The following is a 27196-nucleotide window of genomic DNA, read 5'->3' as shown; positions in this document are numbered from 1 at the left end:
TACAATCCATCTCCACACTGACACAGGCATGAGCACAGGAGCCAAAAGCTGCCCACAGTGCCCACACTAAATCCATATCCAACCACAAGTCTTAGCAGAAATTTCTCTGCTTATACATACTCACTCACTTCACTAAGGATATAATACCTCACTGTGTGTCCATGGCAACACTGAGGTCCAGAAACATGCATTTTCCAAACACACTCATCAATACTGTTACAGTAAATCTGACCCCATGTTCTTATACACAACAATATTTCACTTATAAAGCCCCAAAACACAGAGATTTCTTTCATAATCATTAATCTGTGATTGGTTTGGAGTGAGAATCTGATGAGAAAGTAAAGGAGAGGAAGGATGAAATGTAACTCACCACTGCTGGACTTCTTTTTCAGTGACTGCAGAGAAAGACAGGGGAGAAGAGAATATTATTAATAACCCAGGCTGCAGTATAAGGTATTACAGTACATACAGTATGCGCTGTATATGTAGTGTATATGAAGTTATACTATTTAATCCTTATATTCTAGGCTAGCATTTTACTTTTTGTTTACAGTTTTATATTCCTTATATTTTTTCTTTTAGAATCATGGCAAATCCCTGTGTTTTAGTTTTGCAAGTGAATGTGACCACACTGCAAACCTGACAATACAGCATAAAACTGACAGAGAGAGAGAAAAAAAAAGCCGGCGCTGTGGAGGTGTCAGCCCTCAGGTTGGAGTTGTGTCAGCTCTTCCACTGAATTGCGACAGTCACATCACATTTCTAGCTTACACGTGTTTTATATTTCAATTTGGATCAGAATAGCTATAAATAGACAGTTGCAAGTAGATGGTCCAAATTTCTATAAGAAAGTCTTAATCAGACTTGTGCATAAATAAATCCCTCATTAAGTCCTCGTGCATAGGGATATTGCCATCCTGAAATAGACCACGGCCATCATGACAGAAATGTTTCATCACAGGATGAAGGTGATCAGTCAGAATGGTTTTGTTTAGATTTGCAGTGACACGTCCTTCTAAGGGGACAAGTGGAGCCAAACCACGCCAACAAAATGCTAGAGCGCAGCAGAGCCACCGGACCCTTTCACTGGTCAAGCATTCAGACCTACGGTTCAGCACAATGCTTCCCACTCAGGCCTGTCCTGGTCTCTTGGCGTGCACCACATAGGAACTTGGTCCCATTTGTTGAGAATATGATGAAAGATGACTCGTTTGACCAGATCACTTTTTTCCACATCTCTGCAGAGCAGTGCTGATGATTTTCACACCACTGAACTCTCAAATGTGCATTTGTCTTTGTAATGAGAGGCTTATGCACTGCAGCCTTACTATAATAACCCTTTCTGTGTAGTTGTAGACAGGCTATTCTTCCTGACAGGCCAATCACATCCTGCACTGACATTCTTAGACACATGAGCATCATGGTCATTGAATGAGTGCTTTTTAACCACTGCATTTCCAACCCTATTTACAGATGTATTTGCAATGGATCTAAATACAGATGTTCCTATAGTTACGGTTCCTATTGAAACACTCGCCAGTTGATAGTCTTCGTGACTGAAGCTCCTGCATAACATCCTGCGAAGTCACATCTTTCCCTTGACCAAAATTGAGGTCACCTGGGCTTGCTCAGTATGTTTATACCTGCCACAGAGCATGGTAGGATGGTAACTGTTGTAGCATGTGGACATGGGAGGCAGGACACAAGTGCTTAAATTCAGTGTGTGTTTTATTGTGGGCAATCCAGAAATCATAGTCAGTATCCATAGTATTGGTCAAAACACAGACAGGCAGGCGACACAGGATAATCATAATCAACACAAGTGAGGGTCAGAATCAGAAACAAAGATCTTGAGAAACAAGGCTAGGACTAAATGGGAAAAAAAGCACAGTAAGTCTGCTCCAGGAAGAACAGAACAGGGCAGTAATGAATTAAGTTGAGACACAGAACAGGTGAACACATTTGTTTAAACAACCAGTGCCACGACAAGGGCAGAGACAGGACCAAAAGCAAAACAAAAGCACATGGAGTGGAAAAAAGCTACACAAGTGCTGTGCTAGTTGCACTGGGAAACAGGACACAAGCTGAGCGAGGGAATTTGTGACAGTTGATTCATTACATCATCTGTGTGAAATCATCTGTATTCAGTAGTGAAAGAAAAATTCTTAAAATTCAATTCATCAGAATAATGAAATTAAAACATTTAAGAACATTTTTCTGTCTTTTGTGTCATAATGGTTTTTGTAATTTAGGTGTTTTTAAAAATTAGGTTAAAATTCTCATTTCTGCAACACATTCTACACTGTATAAACGTATATTATGCTAAAATTTAAAAGTGTTTTTGTCCAAAAAACATCCTGTAAGCAATATCACACTGGCAGTCCTGCTGTTGCACAGCTGTGATTACCTGAGACTACCTGCAACCAGATCACAGCCGTGCTGATATTCAGTACAACGGCACTCTTGCCTGTGTGATATTGCTTAATTGTATTACAGTAATGACATAACAGAGGGAAGACCATCTATCCATGACAGATGTTAAATAAATGTTATTCTTTTCACCATGAATGCATCACCACAGTTTTGCCCTTCAAATATCTACCAAGTACGCATGTGGTTTCAGTTAAAAATATACTTTTCCAGTTAAAAGTTAAATGCTGTCCTTTGTTTGATGAGGATATGCTTAGGACTTTCTAAATGCGTGCCCTGAAAAAAAATTGTGCTTAGCCAACATTCTTTGCTAGGTCACTCATCCTCATTTGCCACAACAATTCTAGGCATTTTTCCCCCATTATTTCCCCCCATTATTAAGGGCATGGTTGTCTAAATTCATTCAGTTATTGTTGGGTATTTATGACAATGTGATATTTACATCAGTGACTGAGAAAGATTAATTTCATATCATGCACACTTTCCATATCCAGGTGACTCTCTTCTTACTGAGGCCCAGGATGTAGCTATAGTGCATGTCAAATCATATTAATGGAAGAAGGTGTTCGAGTATGCTTGTGCAGTCACTTCTTTAACTCAATGGGCTAACCTGTCTTAAAACAACCTGCCTCAAGCCCTTTTATGGTGCTCCTCAAAGCTCACACACAGCTGGTCAGTGTCCTTCCAGCTAGCAAACATTTGAACATAATGCTTGAGAGCCTTCAGTGGACACACAGCTAGCCTGGGCACATACTCATCTGCAAGAGTAGACAGGTTGATAGGATTGCTGATATTGTGAGGAGTCAGTATCTTTGGCAGGAATGCTGGGTTCAGCCTCAGCGTGACATATTTGATATATCTAGTCCCCAAAGCAGACACTGTGTGAAACCAGTGAAACTGCTAACACAGCAATTTGCTTATTCACACACTGGAACATAGGTTGTTTGTCAGTTCACAACTCCCACTCTTCTCTAGGCGTTTTCATTTTAGATTAACTATTTACTTATAAGTTTGCTGCCAAGTTGTTTTTTTTTCACACACTCCCCTTACTTGCTAGGATGCATCTGTCGTTACAGTTTCCCTCTTTGCAGGGAAAAACATGCACCAAAACAACTCCTTAGGGCACAATACTAGTGATACATGCCTTTGTGATTTGGCTGACAGGCATTGAGCATTCAGCCGATATCACAAAGATATGCAGCAGAAAAACACCCAGTTTTAGCACCGGTGTTGGCTAAACACCTGCTGCTGGGACTGTATGCCCAGGAGCAAACTGTCCAGATGAAGAAACACGCACAGACCCTGCTGCTGCAACGGCCCTAATACAAACACACTTTGTGAACATGCTGAGTGACAAAGCTAACCCAAAAGAAAGAGTATGTCACTACACTAATGTGAAAGCAGAGCGATCTCCTGTATCCCAGAGCAACTAAATGTTTAAATTCATCTTTCAGATCTACAGTCAGAACCAAATATTCATCGCTCTCATTACATCTGACGTGTATAGGATAGAACCGCAGCTGTACTAAGAGGACTTTATTTAAAAGGTAGGCAGACAAATCCAAAACGTGACACAAAACATAGTCAAAAACAGGTACAGGGTCAGGTGATCAGCAGGCAAAACAGGGCAGAAACCAGAATCACAAAACCAGGAAGAAGAACAGGCTCAAAAACTAGGAAAGCATGCTCAGAAACCAAAGACTCTAGCAAATAAACACAGCACGATACTTTGCAGTGAGTGTGTGAGTGTGTGAGTGTGTGTGAGCATGCCTGTGTGATTGCTCTCAGGGGTGCATGATCAGTAATCAGGTGACTGTGAAAGTGACAATGGGTGTGAGTGAAGGAAATTGTAGTCCACATTGGCCCTGTTTGTATGCCGTGGTGTACTCTGGGAAACTGAGTCCGATGCCGCTTCCGGCGTTGACATAACACTATTGTGGTAATGAGATTTTTGACAAACATTATTTAAAACATGTTTATAAAAATATGAAATATTGTTTCTATAATAGTCTATGAAATCTATAAAGTCTCTATAATAAAGCTCACTTTAATTTCAAACACAATTCAAGAAATAAATGATTTCGAAATATCTCAGTAAAATTCCAAATTCATGAGAATTAAAAAAAAAAAAAAAAAGCTGAATGCAGAGATGTGGATCAATTGTGTGTGATTGTAGTTAAAACCTGTCCGTGACAAATGCAGTATGACTGTAACAGTGTGAAGCTTAAGCCAATTTTTGGCCAGCCAACATGCAGAGAATCATGGGCACTTCGACTTACTGATTGTTGCTTAACATTACAAAATGGAAGAAGGCTGCATGGTCTGTCACGTTCACCTGGCAACATATCACCAGCCATATTAATAATTTCTCATGCTCCAGATGTGTCTGTGAGTCTGAGGCGGTGTACCCTACCACCCCATGCTAAACATTCAGCAGATTACAATGAAGTAGGGCTATTCAAAGTGGAAAGTTTTAAGGGAAAATGTGGTCGATAAAAGGCTTGGAGAACGTGTTGAATAACTTCCTGTAACTGCACGACTCTGGCAGTATTTCAGGCTGCAAGGCAAATCACAGGTTTATAATGAGCTCATTAGATTAATATTTTATCATTTCTATAGTAACAGCTAATTCACTAGGACTTGTATTGTGAACACTCCACATACTCTCAGCCTGATAATAAATGGATTTAGAAATGTCTTATTATTAAAACAAAGAACACTGTATAATTGTTGGTACTGTGAAGGTTTCTGTATGGAGATTTTTATTCAACATTTTTGGAAGGCGTCTCGAGTGTCAGGGCTTTGCATCTGTCAGAAGTGAAGCTGTTCTTTTAAGCTTTCCACTACAGGAACATCTAAGAAAGGAGGATTTTGTGTTTTGTGGTTTCTCATTAACATGAGAAAATGCTTTGTTTTGTGTTATTACCTTCAAGAAAGAGAAAGAGAAAAAAAGAGAAAAGCTGGCCAGGGTAATGGTCATGGGTTCGGGGTAACAATAAGTCTGCTTTGTGTCGGCTGCATCACACCTCTCCATTGTTGATTATTTTACTATAGCCAAATACCCTGTTGTGTTTTATTCCTTACGTGTTACACCTGTTACTACATGAAGCTAGTATGGGGTTGCTATAAGCAAAATACTCATGTCAGATAATCATAATATTTATTCAAGTACTATAGTTTTACAAATTACATGCTTTAGCTTATGCTCATTTCCATATTAAGGTCAGAACCAATTATATATTCATATTTATTGTGTGTGTGTGTGTATGTTTTAAATAATAGTATTTTTTTGTATTTCTGCTTAAAATTGCATTTTCGATCTTCGAGGCTAGCTACACCTTTTCCTAATATTGCAGTAAAACCTACAACATATACAACAGAACGATTATAAATACTCCATTATTGAATAAATTAACTGTTTATTAATCACTGGAAATATATTTGTAAATAAGGTTTTATATCATGAATAAAGTTCACTTCCATGTTACAAGGTCAGAGGTGAGCATTTAAGATTATTAACCAACCAGCGAAAGGGACAAAAGACCCCTTCATCAGCGTGTGCTCAGATATTTTTGTTTTTGTATTTGTATTGTATTGTTTTGTACATAAGTCAATATTGCACATAGAGATATACTTCATATGCACAAGTCAACATTGCACACTCACACATACAGATGTACATAGTCTATATTTCTATATATATAATCTATATTTCTACTTCTGTAACATAGTCTTCACTTTATTATGTTTGTTTGTATGTATGTGCATGTCTGTTTTTAGTTTTTATTTCTATATAGTTTCTGTTATCTTAGCATTCAATGTGGACAGCAAAGGAAGAATTTCATTGTTCAGGGAAACTTGGTTTCCTCACTGTGCACATGACAATAAACGCTTTGAATCTTGAATCTTTGAATAATGTACTAACACACATCCACTGAACCTCGATGTGCTCTACTGTGTTGTATTCGGAGTTGGTCCACTTTTAGGTTTAAGCGCTAGATAACACACTCTTTTCTAGATGAATCTGTGGTGTTTAGTTTGCTGCCTGCATGAGAACGGATATAAAGATTCTATATAATATAACATACTATCTCAGGCTGGCTCTCTCAAACAGATTCTCATTTGTGCACTCTTAAGCTGATATTCAACCTGATTTTGCTGTCACAGGCACAATCACATGTCGTGAAGGATAGTCTTTGGTTCAGGAGTTGAGATCGGTGGTCTTAGAACGTATAATGTGACATGCTCATCGGCAGCTAAAATCCACCAATAAGAGGACGGCATAGGATTACACAAAACTCATGGGACAAATAGGGTAGTGGCAATGGCGAAACGTAAACGAAACATATGGAATTTAAAAAACGAGCAGTTTGTTTACTTGCGAAAGCAGAAAGAATGTCTCTCTCAGTTACACAATGACAGGACAAGCAACGTGACATGGAAATATATAAAGGAAGAATTACAGCTTCCAGGTGTATAGCTAGCGCATTAGCACACAAACACCCTGTTCATCGAGTTTATTTCTCTTATGATAACAGAATAGATGTGCTTTTGTTGCCCAATAAACACACACTGGTGTCATGTTGAGATTAAATTGTTCGCATTTCATCAGAAAAATGTTTTTTCACTGATTTTCTTGTACACTCTCAAGCCAAATTAGGTGCTAAGGAGATAAACTGTACCTTATCACCCAGAACACATGAATCTTTTATATCCTTCATATGTATTTTACTGGGGAAAGTGAACATATTGTACCTGATATTGAAATCGCATATATAATTGGACCGTAATGACCACTACTGTACTTGTGTATGTTGGGGAAAATGTATGTGTATGTTACTTTTCTGTCAGGGCTTTAGAGCAGATATAAATATTACTTTACAGACAATGATGTATGAATCGTTAATATATCAGCTGAATGAGCTTGATATAAAGCACTGACCATAATGCCATGTCCTTTACAATTACAAACCAGATAGCACACAAACTTTGGCACGACTCAACAGTGTTGCATGAAGCGTGTTTGATAATCGTGGGAAAACAGTGGCACAATGTTGTTTTTTGATCATGCGCTCCTTCCAGCCACCTCAGAGTCTGATAAGAGATTTAAACCCGACAGCACCCCCTCTTGGTGGTGAGTTATCTAAACTCCACTCTCTCACCAAGCTTATTGAGCTGATTGAGCTGATATTCAGCCCAAGTTCCCATCATGCAACTTTTCTCCCATGATTAACTGACATAACTGACGTTCCTGGGGGTGTTGTTTAGCCAGTAACACACAACTGAATACAATCAGTCACTGAATAAATATTCCAACTTGTCTAAAGCTAAAAGAGGAATAGTAAGAACATGCATCAACATCTTTCCAATTAGCAAACGCTGTTGTTGAGACATTATTTGTGCATGTTGTGTCGATGTAGGCTAGATGTGTGTGCGCAATCTGGGAACACTGTGTATGTAACGTGGACTGGTATCGTTCGTTTGCATAAATGAACTGATGCTCCTTCCATGAAGACTAAGCGTGAGTCTGTCCTCCACAGTAAATGTGTACTGTCTGCTGTTATCTAATTGTTTTGCATTGCTACAGGAGCTAGCAATGTGTTTCCAGCTGAGTCCATGGTAACACACACACATACACGCACACACACCAAGCTTTTTGTCCAGACAGCAGCGTAGTCATTACAAAGGTCAGTGAAGTGTATCCAAGCGGACAGGAATGAGCATGGGGAGATAGGGGCAGAAGTGAAGGAGAGTTATATGTAGTGGGCTCTGAAAAGTGTAGTGGCCGAGAAGTGGAGAACAGTAGGAGAGAAAAAAGAAACAGACAGCAAAGAAGGATAACACTGATATCTTTTTGATAGGGGTGTGCAAAAGCACCTATTTTCAAAATCAGCTGCTCAGTCGGTTGTCTGAATGACTAGTCAACTAATCGAGAAAGCCTTGTGTAACTGCGCTGGCTTAGGGCCACTTCCACCCGACACCAGTCTCTTAGTGATGTGTGGACACCACACGCAGTCCTTTAATAAACAGCATGCATAGGCCTGTTCATCATTTAACCCTGATCAAATAATATGCAATGAATAATGCATTGCCGCCTCACAGCTCCAGGGTCCCCGGTTCGACACTGAGCTTGGGGTATTGTTTGTTTCACATTTTCTCCCAGTGCGAGTGTGGGGTGTCCTGGTTCTCCGGTTTCCTCCCACCTCCCAAAAACATGCCCTTAGGTGTGAATGAGAATGAATGAGTCAGTGTTCCTGGGATCCACCGCCACGCCTACCAGGATAAAGCGCTTACTCAATATGAATAAATCAGGATCCATCCTGTATGTACCTAAATACACACCTGACTGTTGTTACCTCTGATTCACTTTCCCTGCTGCCATCTTAAACTTTTCTGGTTTTCCTGGCGCTCAGGTATCTCACTCCAGGAGCATCTTCTGCAGAAGTCAAGGTCAAGTGCAAATAAATACAGCATGTATACATTTTGTATGGGGTTTGAGATGTTCTTGAGAACATCTCTGTAAATAAATTTTATTCTGCACAGTATTCTGCCTTTTTATTTATGGCGGTAGATTTCAGACATCTAAATGTAAGAATCACTATAACCTTTTATTGCCCCAAACACACTGCTGTCACAAAGGGAGACTGTGATGGATTACGCGCAATAACTGGAGCTCACAGCACATCAAGTCCTACAAGAATTGCCTTGAAAAGTTATTGTTACAAGGGCAGCAGTGGCCATGCTTCTGTGGTAGTGGTGCTTTAATGTGAATGGCTATCATTTACAGCCATAATTTCTCCACCACAAATAGCCTAGTTAACAAATGGCCAATAATTAATAGACAGTAATAGTGGCATAATTTACCGTGGCCACAGCTCATTCTCAGCTACACTGTTTTGCAATTAGTGTTGACATTCTCTCAATTTGTGTTGTGTTGTTGTTATGTCTGCCAAGCATAGCACAAAAGCTTAGCCCTTTATAGGATTGCTGGCCATGGATGCTTTCTGTGACATGTCAGTATAACGGTTGTTAAACTGTGACAGTCTGCTGTCAGTGTCCAAGTGTTGCATTGTAAGAGATTTACAAAAAAGAAACCATGCATAATTTGCTTTTCACGATATACTCAGAAATTTTGGACTTACTGACAGGTGCGGTGTTTGTAACCGGCTGGTGAAACAAAACGTGAAACAAAACCCAAGAGATGAACATAATAATATTCATAACATTATGATACAATAAAATTACTACTTATAGTAATCACACACACACACACATACACCCTGACAAATGTTTGACTTTGTTGTGCTCCAGTAAGCACCATCTCGCAATCAGCATCAGTCTAGCTGGCTCTCAGCATGATGCAGAGGGAGGACTCTGATTAGGCTTATTTTGTGCAAATAATGTCAATTGGATCGCAATGAAGAAAGGAGAAAACTGGTTTATGGCTCATAACGGAGTTGCATAAGAGAAGTCGTCCTCTGAATCACAGTAATCCTAACATATCTCAGAGCAGCAGACGCAGGCTGACACTGACTACACACTCCAAGCTGGAGCTCTGGCCAGTAAATCCAAATGGTAACGCCTCCTCCTGCATCTTCACGCTTCTAAACACAAGCCCACATAAACACAAACATAAAGCTACTTGATGTGGGTGAGAAATGCATTAGCAGGAGGAGAGCATGAATTCTGCAAAGCTCAAGATGAAATCTGTCAAAACACAGGGAAATGTAAGCTTATGTTTGATGAGAAACCCATCCAAAACATCATAAAAAAGGCAATTATTATTAATAATAAAATAAAGAATGCTTTTTACTTTCATGATAGTCATGTTTTACAGTGTGTTGCCCCAATTCATGAACGTAGAAATCCTGGTGAACTGGTTTTTATTTCACTTTTCAACCATATGGATTAAAAACAAAGTGCAAAAATATATCAGCCTCAGATTAGTGTATGTTATTATTACACAAGATTGATCATTTATTTTTCTTTAAACAGGCCACTGTTGTGGATTTTCTATGTGCGTTCCATAAATGTAGATGTAGATGTAGGCCTAAAAAAATAGCTTCCAAAAAATTTAATTTCCATATTTTTTTACCACTATCCCAAATAGTTGATCAGCGAGATATCACAGACTTCCAGGTTGCCTTACTGTTCCCATAGCAACAAATGTGATTTGCTTTTGTTTATGTTTTGCCTTGTGCCTTTGTTTTGCTTTTTGTCCGATCTCCATCCCTGTCATGTCATTCGTCTGTTCCCCATTATGTTCACTTATTTTGTATTAGCCCTGATTAGTTTGTCTATTTATACCCCAGCATGACTTTGACTTATCATGTTTTATGTCATTAAGTCCGACCTTAGTTTCTTATTGTTCCTGTGTTTCTAGTTTCTCTTTGTTTTGACTCCTGCCTGTTTGTACAGAGTGCTATTATGGATTACCCCATTATACTCTGTCAGCCTGTGTGTTGACAGCCACCACAAACTATGACCATGATTTCTGGATTTGCCCAAATAAAGCACACGCTGAGTTTTTACGCACAAATCAACTTGTACCTTACACATGTGTAGTGTCTGACATTTGCTTTTTTTCTTTTTCAGTTTCGCTCTGAGGCTAATGTACCTAATCAATATTTTGCATAGCCCAAATCTTTATTTATATATATATATATATATATATATATATATATATATATATATATATGTGTATTACTTTCTTCAAATGATATTGTTAAATTGCATACTCTCATATGTCAAATAGTTCATATATACAAATTTAAGATTAGAGTACAACCATATATCATCTGTGTTACTTCCTGTGTTACTATCTGCCACAATCCTGCCCTCAAATTTTGAAGGTGTGGCCTAATTATACCAAAATGTGCTGAGAATTTCATTTGTCCAAGATGGCTGCCCCCATATTGTTAATACTGACTTTAGCTACATTGTAAAATTTTCATCAGGTTTGTAAATTATGGTAAGTCATATTCTGTCCTGAACCACATATTTTATGTGATAATACTGCAAAACAGCTTATAGTTTGAGGTAACGTTCATGACTTCATTTGTTACTCCAAGCTATCTCCATGTGCCCTGCAACACACAAGCATGTGTTTGAGATATGTAAGAACATGAGCTAGAGAACGTGAGAGAAAGTAACCAGGTAAGATAATGGAACTCCAAGTGTACAGGCTTTAATACTAATGCCTTCCAGCTCTCTCCTTTTCCATTTGTCTTTACCTCATAAACATACAGCACACTTCCTTACACACTCCATAGTTACTTTTATACTCTACAACAAAACATTAAAATATCTAATATAGAAATCAGCATCGCAATAAGTTCTGTCAGCTTGGATTTGTGGAAATCACATGACACACATCATATCAATGTTGCCAAAAAATGATGTTTTCCCCTAACCATACTACTACTATTACTACTACTACTACTAATAATAATAATAATAATAATAAAAAGTAGTAGTAGTAGTAGTAGATTATGTAGCACCTTTCTCATACCTAAGGTCACTGTATAAACCACACAACAAACACAAAACCACACAAAATACACAATCCAAGGACAGAAGGAGAATTTTGGGATGGCTAAAAGTCCAGTACCCGCAGACCTGAGAGTGCAGGGAGCATGGGTAAGGACCCTACACTACCACATGAAGACACTACAGTATGAAAACCTTTTTTTTTTTTTGAGATTTAATCACTATGAACGCAGATTCGTGGACAAATGTTTCAGTGGATAAAAACACTGTTTTAGTGTGGATGAAAGGCAAACATGGATAAGAAATGATGCATTATTAAATGTACCTGTGTTAGTGTGGATTAGGCCAGAGAGAGAGCATGAGATAAAGATAGGGCAGGAGAGCTACACAGTGGGAGTAGATAGGGTGCAAGCCTGGGAGATAACTAAGGATGAGAACAAGGAGGAGTGAGGAAGAAGGGAGAATAATACCAAGTGACTGAAAGAGGAATCAGAATGAAAGAAAAGGTAAACAGCACAGACAGGTGTGTAGTACTGAACCGCTGGTTACATCTTTGTGAGTGCTACCTTAATACAGCACACACTGGATGCCTCCATTTTTTCCAGGGTGTCTTCGTAATAAAGTGAGTGTGTGTTGCTTACGCTAATGACTGGAGGGCCGGGAGGTCCTTGGAGCAATGGCAGTCTCAAACTAATTATAGGCCACTCTATCCAGTGGCCCATCAGCAGTAATTACATAGCCAGGGCTAAGCTAGAGGCCAAGAGAGGAAGCTACACATGTAATAATGTTCTAAATATCATCCTACACCACAAAGAGGAAGCACCTTCCCACACTGGTCCTTCCCAAGTCCACAAGATCCATTTCAAGATCTGGAACAATGGCTGTGTTCAAAATGAATTAGCATTAGCATTTGTTATACTACACAGCCGTGTGCCTATAACGATACTTGTGGATGCAATTCTCTGATGTTCTCAGAAAAACTATGTTTTATTTTTATGCAGAGGATTTTCACAGTTACAACCAAAATGTGTGAGTTTTTGGTGATAACATTTAATATTTAATATTAAATGATTAACTTTTAATATTGATAAAAAAAGATCTATATTAAATGTACATATGCATTCATTCATTCACCCATCCATCTTCAGTAACTGCCTGGGTAGAGATGAATCTGGAGCCTGTCCTGGGATCACTGGGCACAAGACAGGAACACACCCTAGCTGGGACAGCAGTCCATCACAGGCCACACACACACACACACACACACACACACACACACACACACACACCTAGGGGCAGTAAATAGGACACACCTATTTAGAGTCACCACTCTACCAATCTGCCTGTTTTGGAGGTGAGTGGAAACAAGAGGAAACCCACACAGACACTGGGAGAACATGCGAAACAGACAGTAACCCGAGCTTAGGACTGAACCAGGAACCCTGGAGTTGTGAAGCAGAAAGTCTTCAAAACAGAACTTGAGTATGTTTAAGACTTTCATGCATTTATATGAACCATGTTTATGACAAGAATGTTATAGCTTCACGTCTCCATAAGGCAGATAATGGGAAAAAATGACAGGCTAAGTTAGCTGGCTATGAAGCGAACCTCATGGAGCATGATCATATCACCACATGACACAAACAGTCCGGGTTAGTAGAAAATACAACTCACTAGAAACTTGCTCCTCCTGTGGTTATTTTATTGCTGTCCAGATGCCAGAGCTTATCACTGAGGAGACGTGTGAAAAACTTATTACGGACGTCCCTCTGATAAACTAATCCAATCCAAACAGAGCTTTACTCTGCAATCAACTGTCCACTAGGACCAACTGACAACTCAAGGATTGTCCTTCTTGATTTTTAACATGGTTTCTAATCTTTTATGCCACACAGGACAGATCCAATAACAGAATACTCTCCAACGGCAGAGAGAGAAAATGTGCCTAACTCCATCTTATTTCAATCCTACTGTTAAAATGATTCACTCTTCAAACAGACCACCTCAGCCATGAAAAATAATTACATGTGCTGGAAGCAGCCATCTCACATACTGTAGAATATTAACTATTAAAGGCAAGCAATAAAAGGATGGTGACCGAGTGCAGCCTTTGAAGTCTGTTAAAGGAGAACACACTCATGCTGAGTGAACCTTTTGGCGTGAAAGTGGTAATTTAGACTCCTGACATCTGCAGTCACCACCTCCAACATAGGCACAACCTTGAAGTTCGGCATAATAAGTGGTGAGTATTCTGAAGTCCATGCTTCCCAGGATACACAAATATCAGTGGATGGCACTCCAGATATATATTCTAAAATTATATATATATATATATATATATATATATATATATATATATATATATTATCTTAGAATATTTCAGAAATGATCATGCTGTTCAAATGATTTACACCGAAAAAAAAAAATATTCTTAACTCAATATATTTAAATTAAGGGCAGAATTTCCACTTATGTAAATTCAACAAAAAGTAAATAGATAAATAATGCCATCTTTATGTTAAATAGAAATACATAAACTTACTAACTTAATTTATTAGGTGTAACATGGACATAATCTGAATATGTATAAGGCCATAATCACTTTTTAGAGTGTACAGAACTTGACTGTTATAATCCTGCTGAACAAGGAATGTACCATAATATAATTAGCCAATAATAATCTTCAGATATGAGATTCAGCTCTGCATCCTACTTCCATTTCATTTATACGATCTGATAGGATCATGATGTGCTAATGTGCTAGAGCTAACTGAACAGACAAGGCAGACAAATCTGATAACGTAATTAACTAATGATTTAACATAATATAACAATTTCAACAATATATCATGTGTTGGCTTAGATTCTACATTTGGCATCATTTCATTTATAAAATTAGAAATAATCATGATGCTCAAATGATGTGCCAGAACTAACTGACTCCAGTAATCGGGTGTAATCATCACATGCTGACAAATTATAATAATCTCATAATAGCTGGCCCATGATTGAACTTTTAGGTGTTAATTTCAGCCCCATCCCAGATTTTGAGCTACTTAGATTTCATTTAATTGAATGATTTCATTTATGTTAAATAACACTTGCTAGAATACAGTACAGTACAAAACTAGATGCTAAAAGGTTTATTTCTATGACATCTATGACAACAGATAAGATGTGATATAAATCCAAAATGCTGACTGAAACATAATGCATACTGATCTACTGAATGTCAGATCTCAGAGGACATGTGTACCAGTCTGATGGAGCTAGGGAACAAATGTCAGATGGTAGCCAAGTAGTCTAATATGGCCTATAGTCAGGGCCGGGCTTATGCATGGGCTAAACTGGGCTGTAGGGCCCTGGGGAAAGGGGCTCACCCAATTAAAAAAATACAAAACTGAATAAATATTTAAGTTTTCCAATCAAGGATCGTAATCGTTTTAAAGAAATACTACCGCTGCCTCCTCCAGGTTCAGCCTTTGTTGAAATTGATGTGTTTACTTGTATGTCAGTCATATTTGGCTAGTAGGTTTGACATTGAAAGGGAACGCAGATGCAGCCACATGAGCTTTTGATGTTTTTCCACAAAACCTTTGGAGGTTAGAGTTTACTGAGGTGGATTTTTGGTGGAAGACTTTACTAAGATACTAATATATCCTGATGACATAACGTCTACAAGTTAAAGACCTACCTTAGTATGATATTTTAGGGATTTTGTTTGGGCTAGCTTTATCATGGCTTTTGTGCGATGGGGCATGTTGCTGTCTGATAACAGTCCATATTAGAGTGTGTGTTTTCTGTTTGGAGCAGTAGCAGATTCATGTAGTTGTAGAGGGCAGTGGTGGCTCAGTGGTTCTGACACTGGCCTTCTGATCAGAAGATTTACTTGTGCACCAGTTACGGTATATCGAGTCAGATCCTTTAAGTACACTATGTTTGTGGACACCTGACCAATCAAATCCATATGTATTTGTTGAACATCCCATTCCAGATTTAGTTTCCCTTTGCCATTATAATAACCGCCACTCTTCTGGGAAGGCTTTCCACTACATATTGGAGTATGACTATGGGGATTTGTGCTCATTCAGCTACAACAGCATTAGTGAGGTCAGGCACTGATGATGGGCGAGGAGGCCTGGGGTGTTCCAGTTCATCCCAAAGGTGTTCAGTCACTCTAGTTCATCCACTCCATCCTTGGCACACCATGACCTCATGGAGCTCGCTTTGTGCCCAGGGGCATTGTCATGCTGGAACAGGTTTGGGCCTCTTAGTTCCAGTGAAGGGAAATTGTAATGCTACAGCACACAAAGACAATCTATACAATTGTGTGCTTCCAGCTTTATGGCAACAGTTTGGGGAAAAACCACATATGGCTGTGATGGTCAGGTGTCCACATACTTTTGACTGCATAGTGTAAGATCCCATTGTTATGGTACTGTTAAACTGTGATCCTCTCAGAGCTCCATGTAAAAAGTGATTTTCTGAGGTTATGGATATATAGGTTGAAGACTTGAGTGCTTTCCTTTTACACTGTTCAGTCAAGCTGCTTACAGAATATCTGTTCATAGAGTGTCTGTCTAGTTCTGAAGGATTGCTGCTTTTTCCATATTACTTAGTACAGGGGACAATCTATAGGTCCTCATGTTTCTATCTATGCCAAGATTAAAAATGATTGTTTTATATCCTGATTTAAATCTGTAACCTACATCATGGGTCTTATATGCCAACGAACAGTGTGGCTGCAGGATTTCATATTAGAAGGCACATCTAATTCCACTTTTTAATTGTTTAATTACATCTTGGTCTTCAAACAATAATTGGTGATCTATATTCAGTGGCTTTGGAAAGTATTCAGACCCCTTCAGTTTTTAGCAAATTTTATTGTATTATAGTTTATGTAATACAATATAATAACATAGAATTTTAAATGGATGAAATGTACTTTTGGCCATTATTGTATACACAATAATCCAATTTGTTGTTTGTTTTTTTTTTTTTTTTTTTTTTTTACAAATTTATTAAGATTCCAAAACTGAAATAGCTCATTTAGATAAGTATTCAGACCCTTGGCTAAAGCACTCCAAATTGAACAAAGTGCATCCTGTTTGCATGAGATGGAACTCAAGGAACTCACCGTAGACGTCTGCGATCAAATTGTGTCGAGACATAGATCTGGGCGAGGGTATAAAACAATTTCTAAAGCTTTGAATGTTCCCACTTAGCATAGTGGGCTCCATCATTGTGATACGGAAGATGTTTAGAACCACCAGGACTCTTCTTAGAGCTGGCTGTCTGGCCAAACTGAGTAAGCAAGTTAGAATGGCCTTAATCAGGGTGGAGACCAGGAACCAGTGGTCTCTCAGTCAGAGCTTCAGAAGTCCTCCACAGAGATGGGAGAAGCTGCCGAAAAGAGAACCATCTCAGAAATACTCCATCAATCAGGCCTTTATGGTAGAGTGGCTATGCCTCTGAAAGCATGAGGAAAAAGATTCTCTGGACTGATGAGACAAAAACTGATGATACCCGACCTCACACTGGGGTGAAGGTTCACCTTTCAGCATGACAATGACCTGAAGCATACAGCAGACAGTGCTGGGGTAGCTTTGGGACAAGTCTCAGAATCTCTTCGAATGTCCTCGAGTGGCCAAAGCCCAGACTTATAGAACATCCATGGAGAGACCTGAAGGAGAGACATGTGGCCCACATCCACATGTGCAAAGCTTGGAGGGAATTACCCAATAACACTCAAAGCTGTAACTGCTGCCAAAGGTACTCCTACAAAGTACTGAATGAAGCATCTAAATACTTATCTAAATGAGAGATTTCAGTTTTTTTTTTATTATGTTTAATACATTTGCAAAAAAAATCTAAAAATTTGTTTTTGCTTTGTCATAATGGGTCATTGGGTGAAGACTTTTAGCCATAAAAGTATCTTTTTAATCAATTTTAAATTAAATCTATAATACAGTAAAGTGTGCAAACTCTGAAGGGGTCTGAATACTTTCCAAACCCATCATACATTATGACTGCTTTTACAAATCTGATCTCATGAAAAAAATAAAAAATCATCCGTTGGTGCTGTGGTGGAATTGTGTCATTTCATACAAATGAAGTTTCTATACAAATAAAACACATAAGCCTATGTAAAAGTCTGAGTATGATGTTATATTAATTGATGCCAAATCTTAAAACAACAAAGTCCATCGGTCTTGATCTTTATCTGTTACTGAGGTCTAAACCTGGTCAGTGTGTCTCTCTATGTCACCTGTTATTAACTGACACAACTACAACTGGCCAAAAAGGTTATCCCAATACATTTTCCTATATTGATCTCAATATTTATCACCATATAGATTTTCATAAAATAGTCACAGTTTTTAAAGACTATCCTCATAAATAATGCAGCCCAAAGAAACCACATGCATTACTGTTTAAAATACTGAAATATTTTATTAAATATTTATTATCAGAACATAATATACATACACCCAGTATACAGGATATAATACAACTACACTTACGACGACTTTGTTTTGCCAGAAACCTACAACGCAATGTAATAATGCTGGAACTAGTTGGCTTATTAAGTGTATTAATACAAACTAAGGGAAAGAAACGAGTATATGAAGTCCTGGGGATGAAATGCTGCACACCATTGAGCAGCAGAGTGTTATTTGTTGAAATCATTGAACTGTGGTGGCACAAATAGGTCCAGTGTCATGTGATTTCAAAATAAATGCAGTCCAAATAAAAAGGTTAACGATTAGAGAGCTGTTAATAACTGAGCTCGGTGAAACGCAGCAGAGATCCTAGTAAGAGTATTCTGTATGGAGCCTTAAATAAGGACACATTCAGGTTAACACACATCACACACGGACATCACACAACAACACACTCCCTTCTCAAAACATGTGCAGCAATGTATGCATTTTCACAGGGATAATGCTCAATCGTAGATAGTGACCTAGCTTTTCAGACTAGCGTCAATTACCTTCCTAGAGATGAGTCTGTATAGAAAATCTCCATTTCTAGTAAATCTTTTTAGAGAACCTACAGGACGATTATAATATCTTTAAAGGAGCAGTGTGTCATTGTTAGAGTCCTCTCCTGCCTGTGGAGTGAATTACATTTGCAATAAAAACACTGAAAAGTCGTCCACCTCCCTCAACCGAGCCCATCCTCTACGCTGAAACTACATACGCCTCGCGAGTTGCATTGTAAGAAAAATGGGCGTGGGGGGTCAGTCAGCTGTGTTCTGCGCTTCGGGCTCAGGGCTGAGCTGATAGTCTGATCAGAAGAAGATAACCAGAAGCCTGAAATGAAGAAACTACCCAGCCATTGTACAGCAATGGTATTTTAAAAAAAAAGATAGAAAAAGATCACTATTATTATAGCTGTTTTAAATATTACACATGGCATATTTGATAGTCTATGCTTAATATAGTATCATTAGTAGTTCAAGTTCATTTCAATGCCAATTTTAATCAGTTTAATGACATCTACATCTACATCCACATCCGGACTGCAGTTTTTCAGAGAAAATCGCAGAAATAAATATTTAAGTACTATACAGTTTAGTACTATATCTACTAGTACTAATATATCTGCTCATTCAAAAGGCTTATGGGATTTTATTTGTAATTTACAGTCCACATTGTCACAGAGCAGCACAAGGAATATTACAAACCTAAAAGTTAAACTGTTTATTTTTAGGATACTGCTCCCACATGATTGCTACCTAACACACGTGTGTGTGTGTGTGTGTGTGTTACTCACAGTAGGTTTTCCTGGTCAGCTCCTCCACCACCTCTGGCTTGAGTTTGCTGTTGGATTTGCCCATCTCTCTCTCTCTCTCTCTCTCTCTCTCTCTACGTGTCCACTCGCTCCCTATAACCGCAGCACACACTTCCCGTTTACTTCACATTTACGACAGCATTACGTTTCTCCTCTTTTCTTCCACACAGGCACAGAGGAAGGAAAAGCGATGCAAATGAGACAGAGGGAATAAATCAGTGTAGAGAGCACACTACTACTACTACTACTGCTGCTGCTGCTGCTGCTGGAGACAGAAAGAGAAGAAAAAATCTTAATCCCGTGTCTCTTCTTCCTTCTCCTCTCCTTTCACGTTTACAGGAGGAAGTGTGTGAGAGCTGGAGCCTGAGCAGGAGAAGATCCTGTGCCCGAGTGAGTTCCTCAGCTGTGTGTGGAGAAAGCGTTCACTCGCAGTGTGGCCACAAAGCGCGCGCCCGCTCACTGCCTTCCTCCTGAGCGTGCCAGTGTGTTGACGCCGTCGTCCCTGACAACCAACAGCTCCGCCCCCTTTCATATGCAAGCTAGCTAACTCTCTCTCTCTCTTTCTCTCTTTCTCTCTCTCTTTCCCTCTACGTTTGAGGAAGTCTGTTTTTTTTTTATTTCATTCTGTAGGAATACACTTCGCTTAAAGACTACCTTTCGTCGTTGCGCCTCATTTCCTTTAAATGTGCTCATAAAAAGTCTTCTGTTGGAGGCGAGAACAAAAGCTCAGAGCTAAGGATTTGATTTCCTGTGCATGACGCTTTGATATTGTTGCCCCTGACAACGGTGGCCCCGCCCCTTTTGCTTCTTTTCTTAAAATGTTTTAAAATGGAAGACAGCTTTATAGGTACAAATGCCAAATATAAATATAAATATAATGCCAAAGCATAGTAAATACCGTTTAAAAATGCAAGCCCTATTTAGTATGTACTTTATATAAAACCCTTTTTTAAAAGTTTTATTTGCTTAAATGAAATCTGTACAAAAAAGTGTCATTTCATCATTTGACGATTTGATGCTAATGATTGTTTTATATAATCATTTAAACATGTACAGATCTACTCTGTGTCCTAAACTATCCTCTGCTCCCTACGAAACTGCAAAGTGCATTATGGGTGATGTGTATTCTCTAGCTTGCACACTAACCTGGTAAAGTGCATTATGGGTGATGTGTATTCTCTAGCTTGGAGACTAACCTGGTAAAGTGCATTATGGATGATGTGTATTCTCTGCTTTGCAGACTAACCTGGTAAAGTGCATTATGGGTGATGTGTATTCTCTAGCTTGGAGACTAACCTGGTAAAGTGCATTATGGGTGATGTGTATTCTCTGCTTTGGAGACTAACCTGGTAAAGTGCATTATGGGTGATGTGTATTCTCTAGCTTGCACACTAACCTGGTAAAGTGCATTATGGGTGATGTGTATTCTCTGCTTTGCAGACTAACCTGGTAAAGTGCATTATGGGTGATGTGTATTCTCTAGCTTGGAGACTAACCTGGTAAAGTGCATTATGGGTGATGTGTATTCTCTAGCTTGGAGACTAACCTGGTAAAGTGCATTATGGGTGATGTGTATTCTCTAGCTTGGAGACTAACCTGGTAAAGTGCATTATGGGTGATGTGTATTCTCTAGCTTGGAGACTAACCTGTTAAAGTGCATTATGGGAGATGTGTATTCTCTGGTTTGGAGACTAACCTGGTAAAGTGCATTATGGGTGATGTGTATTCTCTGCTTTGGAGACTAACCTGGTAAAGTGCATTATGGGTGATGTGTATTCTGTAGTTTGGAGACTAACCTGGTAAAGTGCATTATGGGTGATGTGTATTCTCTGCTTTGGAGACTAACCTGGTAAAGTGCATTATGGGTGATGTGTATTCTCTGCTTTGGAGACTAACCTGGTAAAGTGCATTATGGGTGATGTGTATTCTCTGCTTTGGAGACTAACCTGGTAAAGTGCATTATGGGTGATGTGTATTCTCTGGTTTGGAGACTAACCTGGTAAAGTGCATTATGGGTGATGTGTATTCTCAAGCTTGGAGACTAACCTGGTAAAGTGCATTATGGGTGATGCATATTCTCTAGTTTGGAGATTAACCTGGTAAAGTGCATTATGGGTGATGTGTATTCTCTGGTTTGGAGACTAACCTGGTAAAGTGCATTATGGGTGATGTGTATTCTGTAGTTTGGAGACTAACCTGGTAAAGTGCATTATGGGTGATGTGTATTCTCTAGCTTGGAGACTAACCTGGTAAAGTGCATTATGGGTGATGTGTATTCTCTGCTTTGCAGACTAACCTGGTAAAGTGCATTATGGGTGATGTGTATTCTCTAGCTTGGAGACTAACCTGGTAAAGTGCATTATGGGAGGTGTGTATTCTCTAGCTTGGAGACTAACCTGGTAAAGTGCATTATGGGTGATGCGTATTCTCTAGCTTGGAGACTAACCTGGTAAAGTGCATTATGGGTGATGTGTATTCTCTGCTTTGGAGACTAACCTGGTAAAGTGCATTATGGGTGATGTGTATTCTCTGCTTTGCAGACTAACCTGGTAAAGTGCATTATGGGTGATGTGTATTCTCTAGCTTGGAGACTAACCTGGTAAAGTGCATTATGGGTGATGTGTATTCTCTGCTTTGGAGACTAACCTGGTAAAGTGCATTATGGGTGATGTGTATTCTCTAGCTTGGAGACTAACCTGGTAAAGTGCATTATGGGTGATGTGTATTCTGTAGTTTGGAGACTAACCTGGTAAAGTGCATTATAGGTGATGTGTATTCTCTGCTTTGGAGACTAACCTGGTAAAGTGCATTATGGGTGATGTGTATTCTCTGCTTTGGAGACTAACCTGGTAAAGTGCATTATGGGTGATGTGTATTCTCAAGCTTGGAGACTAACCTGGTAAAGTGCATTATGGGTGATGCATATTCTCTAGTTTGGAGATTAACCTGGTAAAGTGCATTATGGGTGATGTGTATTCTCTGGTTTGGAGACTAACCTGGTAAAGTGCATTATGGGTGATGTGTATTCTCTGCTTTGGAGACTAACCTGGTAAAGTGCATTATGGGTGATGTGTATTCTCTAGCTTGGAGACTAACCTGGTAAAGTGCATTATGGGTGATGTGTATTCTGTAGTTTGGAGACTAACCTGGTAAAGTGCATTATGGGTGATGTGTATTCTGTAGTTTGGAGACTAACCTGGTAAAGTGCATTATGGGTGATGTGTATTCTCTGCTTTGGAGACTAACCTGGTAAAGTGCATTATGGGTGATGTGTATTCTCAAGCTTGGAGACTAACCTGGTAAAGTGCATTATGGGTGATGCATATTCTCTAGTTTGGAGATTAACCTGGTAAAGTGCATTATGGGTGATGTGTATTCTGTAGTTTGGAGACTAACCTGGTAAAGTGCATTATGGGTGATGTGTATTCTCTAGCTTGGAGACTAACCTGGTAAAGTGCATTATGGGTGATGTGTATTCTCTGCTTTGCAGACTAACCTGGTAAAGTGCATTATGGGTGATGTGTATTCTCTAGCTTGGAGATTAACCTGGTAAAGTGCATTATGGGTGATGTGTATTCTCTAGCTTGGAGATTAACCTGGTAAAGTGCATTATGGGTGATGTGTATTCTCTAGCTTGGAGACTAACCTGGTAAAGTGCATTATGGGTGATGCGTATTCTCTAGCTTGGAGACTAACCTGGTAAAGTGCATTATGGGAGATGTGTATTCTCTAGCTTGGAGACTAACCTGGTAAAGTGCATTATGGGAGATGTGTATTCTCTGGTTTGGAGACTAACCTGGTAAAGTGCATTATGGGTGATGCGTATTCTCTAGCTTGGAGACTAACCTGGTAAAGTGCATTATGGGAGATGTGTATTCTCTGGTTTGGAGACTAACCTGTTAAAGTGCATTGTTGGATTTAACGAGTTCACTAGATAGTCTACTGTCAAAATTCCCTCGCTTGTACAGTGAATTGAGTGGTTTCAGGTTTCTGACATGTGGCTAAATGCAGACAAATCTCAGGGGAGATGCAGACAAATTTCCAGGATCTTTCCAGATATGTCCAGACAGAATATTCCAGTCATAAAGTAGTAGTTAGGATAGAGTGCCAATCGTATGCTTTCCTAAATACTGCAGAAATAAAGGGTTTTTACAATTTTTAAACATGACAAGTAAATAGGAAATTTAAATCTGTGACTGGGGCTTTAAGAGAGGAAAAGATTTGGAATAATGCCATTAAAAAAACTATACACATTAAGGTTAATTGCTGATAATCTCTTTCAGAATTTGAGAGTAGAATTTAAAGATTGATTACCAGAGCTTATAATAATGTAAAAGTCTGGAGGTCCAGAACAGTTAAAACATACAGTATGTTCCACTTTTGTAGGTTCACCACACTTTCTGTTATTAATCTTACTCAGAATTCTTTCTCAGTCTGGTTTTAACAGTCAGAATATCCATATATAGTTAAAAGTATGACTGTTACAGCCTATCCATGTGACTAATGCTCTTTATCTGTCTTTATCTGAGGCAGAAAGCGACCCCAGACTTTCAGTGTATCACACATTCCATAGAAGCCTGGATGATGTCAGAGCTTTCCCTCGCTAATGATGTCATGGCAAAACGCCTCAAGCTATGTCGGCCCATCTGACCCCTCGGTGCAGCATAATGAATTTGTGCTCTGCTAAAGATGTCAAGGAGAGACAGAGAGAGAGGGAGCGAGACAAAGAGAGAGAGAGAGATGCTCACAAAAGATGCTAAAAGTTGGCAGAAACAAGTAAACAAGTGAGCAAGAGTGCTGAGTCAGTGCTATGCTGTCCTATAAACATCACCTGCAGTGTCACTGTCCACCCTCCCTTCAGAGAACACACCATATTGACTTGGCAGACATCGCATACCCTAGATTAGAACAGCTCTTGCACAGGCCATTTTTTTAAAAGTAGGCTACATCTCCTGATATGGCCTCTTTTCCCTCTAAGGGAACAATTTCTCTTTTTTTCTTCCTCTATCCTTCTATCAGCTCCAAGTGTGCCACATGAGACTTCACACAGGTGGCAGTGCCAAGACATTTGCATGCAGTTAGAGTGGCGTTAGATTTTGCTGCCTGTAGGTAGTGTTAAAAAAAAAAGAAATAACATTATATGCTTTCACTTTTCAGCAGCTTGGGAGCAGAGAGCGTGCTGAGCTCATACGTGCCAGCACCATCTGGGCGTGAATAACGAAATATCGCCAGAACAAACAACACACCAGTGAAACAGCAATGACAGTACCATAATGGAGCTTACCTGCACAGCAGGCCTGCTCAGCGGAGACCGTTTCAATTTGCTCAAAGGCTCCAGTTTGGCTTTGACAAGACAAATGGCAAAATGTGAGCACAGACATTCTACATTCTAACATCTCTGTGAATGAATACAAACAGAACAAGCAAGCACAAACCGTAGATAAAATTTTGCAACACCATCCCACTGCTCCAAAGCTGGTTTTATTTATCCCAATAAATCTGATCAAAACTGGATGTAAAAAACGAATCAGATCAGGATGTCTGCAGTCCAAATATTACATCAAAAAAAGGGGTTATGACATGTATGCACAATCTTTTCACATTATAGTTTCTTCTTCTGATAAAATATGCGTCGCCATACATAACAGGACAAGTAAGAATTTTCTTTTTGTCATTCTCTTTTGCAGATTGCAGATCTTTTGCAGCTATAGATTGTCTCAAAGGCACTATACAGATATCAGTGCCTTTTGGCAGAGAGCAAGCAGATCTCCAAAGATGTTCCCTTTGCCCCAACACAACGGTGCAGAGTAATCCATCTCTGTCTCGGTACTCCCCAAAATTATCCTCCCTATAAAAAGAGGCCATCCCAGATGTGAAAGCAACATCGCACCCTCTCCGATCAAACTCACAGAAGGGTCAGCTTCTGACCAATCCAGGGCTTTAAAAGTTTAAGGATAGAAAGAAACATAGGCTATTATATGAAGGTCAGTACAGGTTAAGTTATCAAAAAACAGAGATGAGCTTTTCCAGGGACTAAATGAGTGTCCTTGTAAAGAGGGCAATGAAACATAATCATGACTAATATATTTCTGCAGCTGTTTCCTTGAGACAATACAGAATGAAACATTATTGCTCATCAGGGAAAAGTCTGTTGAACATTAGCGTCTCAATCTGCAGCGTTAACCTAAATCTATTACCTCCCTTACCTTAAGTTCACCTTCACAGACATTCAAACAGGGGCTTTGCTCTGTACGTCTATAAGCAAAACCATCATTAAAACCATCATTGCCTATATGAGCTACAAATATATCAGTGACCATATACTAGCAGCAAATTTAGTTCTTCCTAATTATTCATTAGTGAATTCATTAAGGAATGCATGTAATTTGACATGAATTATTGATACAGTACATGAAAGATCACACGCTAGATCATAGAATAAGAAAAGAAAAACTGTCCGGGTTCAAAAAATATTTTCACTCACATGAGAGGACTCAAAGTCACAAAAGGGCTTAACATAACCCAGTGTAAAATATCACATGTCCAAAATGGGTGGATCAAGTGAAAGCCAGCTGGAAACACAAAGCTTTGCATCTTGAAGGCTATAACATTAAAGCAGGTCATTTTTCACACTGGGAGACAGCTAATGTGGCTTATGTCTAATCTTTACTCCCCAAAAGACAGAGGAAGGTTGCATTGAGTGCCAGCAGAATCACACGGCCCCCACTGCTAATGGTAAACGACCGTGGAGATAAATGCTACGTGTCAACACAATAGACATCAAAAGAGACAAATTAAGCTAATCCTAGGTCCCTAAATAGCAAGACATGCATCTTTTACCTAAAATAGCAATGTACTGCTAACATTAACAATTACCACAAACAACGGATTAAAGCAGATATAGTAACTGGTCAAATATTACATAATAAACACAGAACATGGTATTAATGTTTAACATGAACATTTAGGACAGATCGTTCAAAATAAACTGAACAAATATATAACAGCTATAATATTCAAATAATGTTTTGAGTGCATCATTGTAATAATGTGGTGTAATATTATATGTAACGAATAAAACAAGATGCTGCATGCTGTTATAGATAAATAATCAACAGCGTGCAGCACAGTTGATTATTTTCCCGTTACGGCATGTCCCAGTGTTTTTTTCTTTATATCACAGCAATGATTACATTTTTAATTTATTAAATGATGATAAAGCATACTTTTATTAACTTCTTGTAATCACTTACATTATAGCAACTATAAACAATCAATCAAAATGTGTGAGATCCCCACATCCACTGTGTCTAGAATGGACTCCGAGGCCAACAGGTTCATTCTGAAGTGCTTGGGTCTACCCAATGACTGTATACTGAATATGGTTGCATACTGTACTGTATATCTCTGAGGCCCTCTAGTGGCTGGCTGTGGTAGAGTTTTTAACTCCGCCCATTCCCATGTTAGTGAACGGAAA

At 39.0% G+C, this 27196-nt stretch overlaps 1 protein-coding gene across 2 annotated transcripts in view; it reads right to left on the bottom strand.

Moving 5' to 3' along the window:
• Positions 1 to 20462, bottom strand: part of ncs1a (neuronal calcium sensor 1a) — a 41211-nt gene extending 20749 nt beyond the window's left edge. Inside the window, exons 1-2 of one of the 2 annotated variants that reach the window (XM_034300715.2) lie at positions 19702 to 20462; positions 374 to 398 (exon numbers count right to left, since the gene is read on the bottom strand). In XM_034300715.2, the coding sequence (XP_034156606.1) occupies positions 374 to 398; positions 19702 to 19765 (89 nt within the window). In that variant the 5' untranslated portion in view covers positions 19766 to 20462. The remainder of the gene's footprint in view (positions 1 to 373; positions 399 to 19701) is intronic. The other variant, XM_026922103.3, reaches the window with a different exon arrangement.
• Positions 20463 to 27196: the final 6734 nt, after the last annotated feature.

Source organism: Pangasianodon hypophthalmus, chromosome 27 (assembly GCF_027358585.1).
Source record: "Pangasianodon hypophthalmus isolate fPanHyp1 chromosome 27, fPanHyp1.pri, whole genome shotgun sequence".
In the NCBI taxonomy this organism is placed as follows: domain Eukaryota; kingdom Metazoa; phylum Chordata; class Actinopteri; order Siluriformes; family Pangasiidae; genus Pangasianodon; species Pangasianodon hypophthalmus.
Note: the sequence above shows the minus strand (reverse complement) of the source record. Positions and strands in the feature narration are given on the sequence as shown.